Source organism: Meriones unguiculatus, chromosome 2, assembly GCF_030254825.1.
Source record: "Meriones unguiculatus strain TT.TT164.6M chromosome 2, Bangor_MerUng_6.1, whole genome shotgun sequence".
Taxonomy (NCBI): domain Eukaryota; kingdom Metazoa; phylum Chordata; class Mammalia; order Rodentia; family Muridae; genus Meriones; species Meriones unguiculatus.
In genome coordinates this window covers 157,502,094-157,511,861 of record NC_083350.1, presented here as the reverse complement: position 1 = coordinate 157,511,861, position 9,768 = coordinate 157,502,094, and the positions used below count along the sequence as shown (strand labels likewise).

General features: G+C 39.2%; 1 protein-coding gene across 3 annotated transcripts in view; it reads left to right on the top strand.

Annotated features, from left to right (window-relative positions):
- The first annotated feature begins 2,750 nt into the window (after positions 1-2,750).
- The window catches only part of Slc7a11 (solute carrier family 7 member 11), a 144,923-nt gene continuing 137,905 nt past the window's right edge, over positions 2,751-9,768 (top strand). Inside the window, exons 1-2 of one of the 3 annotated variants that reach the window (XM_060378288.1) lie at positions 2,751-3,390; positions 7,480-7,606. In XM_060378288.1, the coding sequence (XP_060234271.1) occupies positions 3,114-3,390; positions 7,480-7,606 (404 nt within the window). In that variant the 5' untranslated portion in view covers positions 2,751-3,113. The remainder of the gene's footprint in view (positions 3,391-7,479; positions 7,607-9,768) is intronic. The other 2 variants (XR_009590104.1, XM_060378287.1) reach the window with 2 other exon arrangements.

Here is a 9,768-nt window from a genome sequence, read left to right as displayed (position 1 = left end):
AATCTCACCTTCTTGGCAAGGAAGACATACTGCTGTGATACTGGGCCTGTAAGTATCTCCGTGGGGACCCCTTCAACCCAGCCAGGGACATGACTGCCAGTTGTTTGACAACCCTTGTCACTACAAAGGCCAACAAATAAGAAAGGGTAACTCTAGTTCTGCTTAGGAATATCTCAGCTCAGGTCACATTCTGATGCACTGCATCTGGAAAAATAATCAGTGTTTGGCCGCACCTAAGTGTTACAGCCATATTTACCCACACAGGGCTGGCAGCTTTAGCACAGCATGTCACATGTGAAATTCTTTCAGGGAACGGGGGCCATTCCTTGAGCAGAGTAAGCATTAAGAGTTAAGGTAATTCAACATTTTCTTTGAAACCTGTATTTTATTTTTTGTAGTTAGTTTTTATTAGCTGTGTGCAGGTTTGAAGAAAGTTTGAGTCTTAGACCCACACAGGATAGTTCTGCCTTCTTAACTATTAGTACAATTTCAGATTTTTCTTCATAAATGCCTATTAAAATTCCCAAGGAGGAGAATGCTATTTAAAATTGGAAAAACATTTTTCCTCCTTTAAAATATTTCCAACATCCTGTCTTAATAGCACCCTAGTCTTTCTAGTACAACCATTTATAATCTAGTCATCAAAGAGTGGTGCATGGAGGGACAAGACACCATTGCCTGGGGTTTTAGTGCTTTGCTTTAAACTCCTAAGTCTTTGGAATTAACATTCCCCTTTGAGGAAACAAAGGGGAATGCTATGCTCCCCTCTTATGCTCATTAATCGTGAAGATTATGAGAGGGAAAGTTCGGGCAAGAACAGGAGAAATGGAACAGAGAGGGGAGAGTGCCACTTATGCTCATTAATCAGGAAAATTATGTGAGTGGACATTTGAGCAAGAACAGGAGAGATGGAACAGGGTGGGTCCCCTCTTTTCCTTTTGAGGAAGCCAGACAAGATTGAGTGAGAAACACTCCCCACTTCTTATTTTTTGGGTTACATAACAGTTGAGGAAAAGTATTACTTTTGGCTTTATAAAAATGATGATTGGTAGATCCAAAGTAAATTATACAGAATGAGGGTAGATCATGTAAAAGGGAAATTATGAGGCCTCAGTCAGTTATGTGATAAGGCCATCATGTCATGGACATTTTCTCAGGTAAGGACCTAATAGAAAGGGTGTGACTTTTCCCATGATTCCTTTCCAATGTTATTTTCTGCTTCCATCATTGCTCCACCCCTACTTGCCTCCCCTCATACCTTGCTCCTCACCCCACTCCCCTCCCTTCTTCCCTCCCTCCCTTCCCTCACTCCTTTCCCCTCACATCCCCTTCAGCCAACCTTGCTTCCACAGAGATGTTCTGTTTGTTGTTTTTATTCAGAGATTGAAAAGCATATTTAATCATGGGGTCTGAACATAGCTTTAAGATAATGATGACATCGGATTCTTCTCATTAAATTCAAACCACAGAGGCCCAGAGCCAAGGCTAATAGTTGAGATTCTTTTTCTTTTGGTATTTGTTTTTATAAGACACTTGGTTAGAAGCAAAAAGTTTCAAGTTTACATGTTTAATTTTTTAGAAATTTTTTTCAATGCAAATATTTTAACCCCAGTTTGCAATTTTAATGTACTTTTATTTGTTTAAATTTCTTTTTAATTGACAAAAACAAAAACCATGTATATTAATAAGAGTGTTAGGTTTCAGTACATGTGTATATTGTAGAAGCTTTAATCAGATTAAAGCATTCCATCTCCTCAAAATTTTATTATTTCCTTATGTTAAAAAAACATACAAACACCATTTTAGCTTTATGAAATGGACCTGTAAATGTCTGTTATAGTCACTGAGAACTTCTAGCTTTGAGCTAACTAAAACTTAGTACCTGTTGATTTTAATCCATGTTAAATTATACTCATAATAGCTATTGATCCCAAAATATGTCCTATAATCTCTTTACTTTCTCCAACTATTATATTGTGACTCCCTCATCAGGCTTTTGCTCTATGCATGCCTTTGCCTTCATGCAACTGTAAGTATTGCCCAAGATTCAAAGTAGAGAGTTTCTAATTTGATGGAACAACATGCAAATGAAGAGCAAATCCCCTGCTTCATCCAGGAAATCACACTGTGCTGACAAGAATCAGAAAACTACTGTTTTCTGCAGTCGCTATGATCTTTCAACTTCTCAAACTCAGAGGGCGATCTTAAACGCCAGCGTATTACAGGTCTTAAGAAATAATTGCGTCTGTTCATGTGGAGCTGTGTGTAGTCACGGCTCTAGTGTGCAGAAACTTCCTGGCTTCGTAAATATTAGATTTGACAGTGTTGCTAGGAAACACCCGAGAAGTAAGTAGAATATAAATTATGAAGTATAAACTTTGCTGTTGCAAACAGTGCAGCCCTAAGGCACTCTCTATTGTCAAAACAGTTGTGCATACAACATTTTTATGCACACGTTAAAGTTAAGAAGCAACTCCTTAAAATGAAGTAATTGTTTCCTGTTTCGTTTTCCGCTTTCTTTTCTCTCTGAGAGCGGGAGCTTCTTAAAGTCAACCCGACAACGTCTATTCCCAGTTTACTTCTTCTGGATTGGCTAAGCCCCTCTTTAAGAGGATGCTTTGTTCTGGGAAATGCTTTGGGTCAGTTGAGCAACACACAGCCACTGTTAAATAAAAAAAAAAAGCTGAGTAATGTTGGCACTTTTTCAAGCTGGAGCTTTCTCATGTGGCTGATGCAAACCTGGAGAATTTGCATCATCACGCAGCCCAGTAAGTTGGTGTGACAGGCGGTAGCATAAATACGAGCCCACGAGGAAGCTGAGCTGGTGTAATGATAGGGCAGCAGCGGCGGCGGCAGCAAATTGACTGCTCCCGGAGCCTGAGCCTCACAGGTGCTCCCGAGGAGTTAAGAGGAGTAATTAGATAGCCAGGAAGGTGACATACACCTCTGAGTCTCCACCTGTGGACACAACACTGCCGAGCCAGTCAGTGAAAGCAAAGAGGAACAGTCACCAGTCACAATCTTGAGAAACAAGTTGAAAGTTTGTTTGTTTATCTTCCCCCCTGTTGTTGTTTTTTTTTTTTTCCACCCTCCTTCTCTGGTGGGACAGTGCCATGGTCAGAAAGCCAGTTGTGGCCACCATCTCCAAAGGAGGCTACCTGCAGGGCAATGTGAGCGGGAGGCTGCCCCCCGTGGGAGACCAAGAGCCACCAGGGCAGGAGAAGGTGGTTCTGAAAAAGAAGATCACTTTGCTGAGGGGGGTCTCCATCATCATCGGCACCGTCATCGGATCGGGCATCTTCATCTCCCCCAAGGGCATACTCCAGAACACAGGCAGCGTGGGCATGTCACTGGTTTTCTGGTCTGCCTGTGGAGTACTGTCACTTTTTGGTGAGTGCGCTTCTTCTCCGGGGGTGTGTCTGTGTGGCTCTCTGGGAAAGCAAAGGCTTATTTCCGAGGAGTAAATGAGTGGCAGATACTACAGGAAATGTTTTGAATTTTTGTTGTTATTGTTCAGGTATGTGCACTACCCAAACACCCTCACTGTCCACTGTTGGCATAAGACTGACTCCTCTGGGATTCCTTCCTGCAGGCTATCCTCTCCTTCTCTTTTGTGCCTGAGACAGACTCTCCTGTGACTTTTCTCTGGTGTGATGAGAACAAAAACTAACGTTGATGACCCAGAAAACCAAGCAAGCCTTCCAGGCGGAGGGCTTGGGCTCCTGAGGCGTGCTTAGAACGCGGTTCTGGCAGCTGGCTGGCTGGCTGGTTGGCTGGTTGGCTGAACACCTGTGAGGTGCAGCCGGCACGGCCTGTTTACAGGCAGAACTGGATGTTCCCAGCAGAGTCACCGACGTTTTTATTAGCGAAACAAATGGGTGGCACTCTTCGTCTTTTTAACATTTTTAATTCATGGGCTTGTCCATGAATAGTATGCTTTAAAATCCCTGGGAAGATGAGTGTTTGATGTCTGTCTCTGTTAAAAGGTATACAATGGCGATGGCTTGGACCTTTTCCTCTTATATTTTTCCCTTCATACTTTTAAGAAAACTTTTTATAATTTCTCACTATGAGTTTCCAAGCTTCACTTGGTTGTCAGTGTTCTCTCCTTGCCTGGGTATGTTTTCATCTGTTTGTAACTTGGTCTCTGGGGGAACAGATAATTTCTCTGCCTATTCACTGAACTTCATCTGACCAGGACTGGTATTACTTTGGTGATTAATTTTTTTCCTCTTCACAATTTATGTTTCTCTGTTTGGTTTGAGGCTTACTATTGCAGAGGAAAGGCAAATCAACATAAAACTCCCTAAGTTCATTGTAAAGGTGACAAAACCTGGTGAATGGTCAAAATTTTTTTTTTCATTTGAATTTTACTACAGGGTAATACTTTGGTTCCAAAGTAGCCTACACTTTAAAGTTACTTTGTTAACCTGGTACCATGGTCTTCTGGGACCAAGCATTAACTCTTTGCTCAATCCATTCTTTCTGCTCATGTCTCGTGATACTTTAAATCACTGTTTGGGGAAAGCTACCTGCTTATAGAATTCAACTGTTTTTAGAAAGGAGGCATTTCAAATAATGTTGAAAGCACTCTTACTATAGAAAGATGTCCATATCTTTTAGAAATTACTTTAAGATACTGGAAAACTTGGTAACATCATTTATGTGAATAGGCTACACTTCATGAAATGTTTTATGACAGTCGTGTGCTGTCCCTGTCCAGTTCTCTTCATTCTTTGGAGTAATCCAGCTGTCAGAAACTCCGACAGAATCCTTATCATTATTAATATTAAAGGGGCTCTGGCAAATGCAGGTTCAGATAAGCAAGGAGAAACTCAGTTGTTGTTCTTAAAATGACTGTGTACCCTCAGGCTTCAAGTGTCCTTACAGTACTTGACATATTTAGAATAAATCAATATCTAATCAGAAAAAGTACAACCAATTTCTTGGACTTTGCATTCTTTGCATACAGGCAGCTCCCACAGTGTGATGTGATTTTCACACACAATCAATACTTATTCAGATGCTGTAAAATAAATTACTTTGAATGTTGAGCTAGTTAAATACACACTGACTTGTGTGGTGGAAATGTGCTTCTATATAAGTCTGCCATCTTTGGTGGAAGCTCAGGAGACTACAGAGCTATGGGAGTGTAATGTGGCCTGGAGTAGACATTTGACCACTTAACTTCAGAGATGTGCTTTCATGTTATTTCAACTTAAAGTACTGGGAGCTTTTTTTGACATAAAGTCTTCACATATAGGAAGAAAAGCAAGATATAAGTAGATAATCTTTCTTTACTTAAAGCTCTAGAACTTATGGTTCTAGACATTCTCAAGTCAAGAGTGTGGTCCTTGATGGTCCCCAACTTAAGATGGTTGAGTGTCTGATTTTGTTTTTAACCTTTCGGTGATAGGTGATAATAACTGGTCATTCAATAAATTTCTCGAGGAATTTTAACACTTACAGCATGATCTGTTGAAGGGTGGTTTTATCCAGATCAAGAGAATGTATAGGATGGTACCTAGGGTACCCACAGTTCCCACTGACTAGTGCTTTGAATGTATCATGTTTTTTTTGGGGGGAGCAAAATCACCCCTTTGTAAAGGGAGCAGCATCTGTATTTGGTTTACAATGTTTTGAGCACTGAGGTCAACACATGGAGTTTTATAGCCTGCTTTGAACTTCTTTTCATCTGGGCACATCATTATGGAGCTTGAGAGCTTTAAATGAAAATTCCATCCTCCCAGAACACAATTTAAACCTGGGACAAAGCGTACAGAGGTCTGGGTATTGATTCCCTAACAGTAAAGTCTGAAGTCCTTAAGACTCTTTCCAATAACAACGTATAGTGGTTGTTTCTCTGGACAACCTACCAACATGTGACTGTTTTCAAGAGAAGTCTGCTAGATTGTCTTTAGTTCTAAGTTAACGAAGTAACTAAAATAGCTCCCTGTAACCTCGTTGCTTTAGGATCTGAACCACTGAAAAGCAGTAGAGGTGCCTGGATTGTTCAATTGGATGGTGTCTGGACTGAGAGGAGGAGTCTAGGGTGTGGTCTTGGAGTCTTTTCTGATGTTTTCACTCTATAAAAAAATTCTCCAGGTGACTTTGAAATAGTGATACTCAGATTTCACTAAGTTTCCAAATTATATTTATTTTGAACATTCTATAAGAGATATTACTACTCACTAATTACTTTCCACAGTTGGAGCCTCTTTAGGTGATTGGGCAGAACCCTGCTACCTTTCTTTGAACACTAAGCAATGTAGACAGAGTTTTTTTTGGGGGGGTATTTTTGGATTAAATTAACATTTATTTTTTATGTCCATCCTAACTGGCTCTGATCCAGATGATAAGTGAAGTAATGTCCTGTGGAATGTTTGCTGTGTCAGAGTCAGTCCTATCCGTGCTATTACTTGGCCACCTTTACATGTACAATTCTTTCATGAGATGAAAGTTCATTTTTTTTTTTTAACTTCAAAGGGTATATGAAGCTTAGGGCTTAGGAGTTTAAATAACTCCTAATCATATGTGAGTATTATTTCTAAACACTCACCTCTTAACTTATAATTGATTTTATGTTGAATACACGGCTGTCTATTCTGGAATCTCTTTGTAAAACAGTTGTTCTTTTAACTGCCTGGGTGTACATTTCCAAAACACCCAGAAAAACCATTTCTAGGAATAGACCAACCAAGCTGAGATTCATTTTGCTGACAAAACTTATTCTATCAATTAACTGAAGTCTCACTCATACAGTCCTTTCTTTCCCAAAGAGCAGATAACTCTGTTTTGACTTACCAGAGAAACATTATTTATTAAAATACCATAGAGAGATCAGTTTGAGTGAACAATATCCTGTTTTAACATGAAGTGTTATTATTATTCAAACAATAGGGCAAAATTGTTGACATCTGCCTTCGCTTTTCCCTCTTCCTTCTGGTATCTGACCACAAATTCTGAATCATGTTTGTAGGTACCTTTTCAAACAAAATTTCTTTCCTTACATCTTTTTTTTCATTTCATTTCATTTCATTTCATTTGGCCTTTATGTGTATGGGTGTTTTGCCTGTGTCCACGCTTATGTACCATGTAGATGCCTAGTGCCCAAGGAGGCTGGAGGAGAGCGTCAGATCACCTGGAACTGGAGCACAGATGGTTGTGGGTCACCATGTGGATGTGGAGAACTGAGTTTGGGTCTTCTGGAAGAGCGGCCAGTGTTCTTAACTGCTGAGCCATGTTTCTAGTCCTTGGCTTTTCTTTTCTATGAGCATGAGGCAGGTCTCGAGTGTAAGGAAGTTAAAAGAGGAACTTGTGGGTCTCAGTTATGAGGTGATGACTGTTCTAATGAAGAAGGTCATTTTGACCAAAAGAACTAGTCACACAGCATGCCACGTAAACACTGCCTATCGATTCCGTCACAAGACTGCTTGATCGTGTGTCAAATTTGTACCTTTTTATTATAACCTTTCACAGGGGCCTTGTCCTATGCCGAGTTGGGTACGAGCATAAAGAAATCTGGTGGCCATTACACATACATTCTGGAGGTCTTTGGTCCTTTACTAGCTTTTGTCCGAGTCTGGGTGGAACTGCTCATAATACGGTAAGGACATGGAAACAATTAAGGAAAAATAAACCTATTCATTTCATCACTTTTTTGGATCATCTTGATAACTTGTAACTAATTACAAATGTGTGTCATGTGACTTTGTTGAAAAAATAAAGACCCTGAGGAATAAAAATGTTTTCTTTAAGCTCCAAGTTTTATAGATACACTTTTTTCTAGGAAAGGTATTTATTTGAGTGGAGGTGAGACTTCAAAATACACTTTGATAAACTGCAGCTTTGACTAGCCAGACATGATTTAACGTGCTAAGAATTAGAGTTTTTTTTTTTTTTCTTATTGTCGATTATGTCATCAGGCCATTCAACTTTACTTTTATGACTAAGAAATGTCTATGCCAAACAACTTAGTGTATTATCAAGTCTTTGCTTTACAAAAGGTAAAAAAAAAAAAAAATCAACTTTACACACCATGAATGATTCATTTCCTCCCACTAAACAAATCAGAGATCTACAGTTACGAAAATCTTTTGATTGTGCTGCTGTGAGACTATCCCCCTTCCTGATCCTCTTGGCACTGAATCGTGCCAAGTCACTCTGAATAGCAAATCTCCTTCCACGTTGTGGGGAGTCTGTGATGTCACATGTGTAGCCTGTGTCACAGGTGGTTTTGCTTCACGGGATGTGACTTGCACTTTCTGCTCACAGGGTTCATTAGAAATCACTGGGGAACCCTGCTCTCCCGTAAACATGAGACACACAGCGCTGAAATCTCAGCTGGTTTTCACGCTGCCATTAACAGGGGTGACAAAGGCAGCATTCTAAGTGTCTATTAGCAGGAACGATTTTTACAGTGTAAATAGAGAGCTTCAGAGTAGTGGATGCTTCATTGGTAACGGCCAGAGGTTCTTTTGCTGCTTAGAAATTGCTAGTGTTAAATGATGATATAAAGAAGAATTTTTTTTTTCCTTAAGATTTCCCTATCTGGGATGTTATTCTGTATTTCTCTCTGTCATCTTAATCATATAGAGTCCTTTACTTTTTTTCTTTATTTTATTTTTTACATACAGTTAATTTCTGGTTAATTTCCCTAGTTTGTGCTATATTTCATCTTTTAATGTCTTAACTCATCTGAAAAAAAAAAGTGTCCCCTACATCCCACTTGACATTACACTCATCACCTTGCATTTTATTTAATACTTTATTTGCACTTTTTCTATTACAATTATAAGCATTTAAGTCTGTGCCAGCGGGACTTACAGCTCTTAGAACTTTCATGCTATTTACATCAGTGCACATGTATCCTGCATATCAGTTCTTTCTTAACAAGTGTCAGAAAGCCCAATATTAGATTATTTTGAATGTAACATACTCAGCATCGAAATAAGGACACTTCTGTAGAAGGCTGGCCAGTCAGGATGCCTAGCTTCCAGTCCTGAAGACCTTGAACTTGACGCCATCTTCATCCATACATTTGTTGTGTAACTTTATCTAATTAATTGCTCGGTGTTGCTACGAGTGTGATCGTTCCATTTGTAATGGACAGATATGGTACCCATTCATTGATTATTTTTTTCTACAAATTGCTGCTGAATGGCACATATCAAGATAAAGAGATCTAAATTGAAATGAGCCATAATTCCTGCTCCTAGACAGCTGATAATCAGATATTGCCTTAATTTTGAAAAAAAAAAAAAAGAAAAACAAAAACAAAAACCTGTTCTATAGTGTGTGTCTCTGTGTGTTGTGCGTGTGCATGTGCATGTATGCAGCCAAGTTACCTAAGTAAGTTCTAGAAGCATTTTAATACATCTGTATTTACTTTTGTCACACTGGACTTATACTGCTGGGATAGTCTTTTAAACAAAAAAAAATAGCAAATTACATGAAGGACACATAATTTCTTCTCTATTATTAATACTTCTGACAGCTAAACAGTAATATCTGTGATAGCTAAATACTCCCCATTAAAGTTATGCTTCCAAATTAATTCAGTATTGGCAGAAATAATCTGCAAAACTAATGCAAGCATAGTCACCCAATAGAAGGTGATGGGGACTTTAAAGTTGAGTTCACTTGCTCACACCATGTTCAATAGTTATTAAATTTCTACTGTAACAGATGCTGTGCTAGCCACTGTACTGAGATAACATTCTCGTTGGGACAGACACAGTCTTGTTTTCATAGAACTCAAAGTCAAGC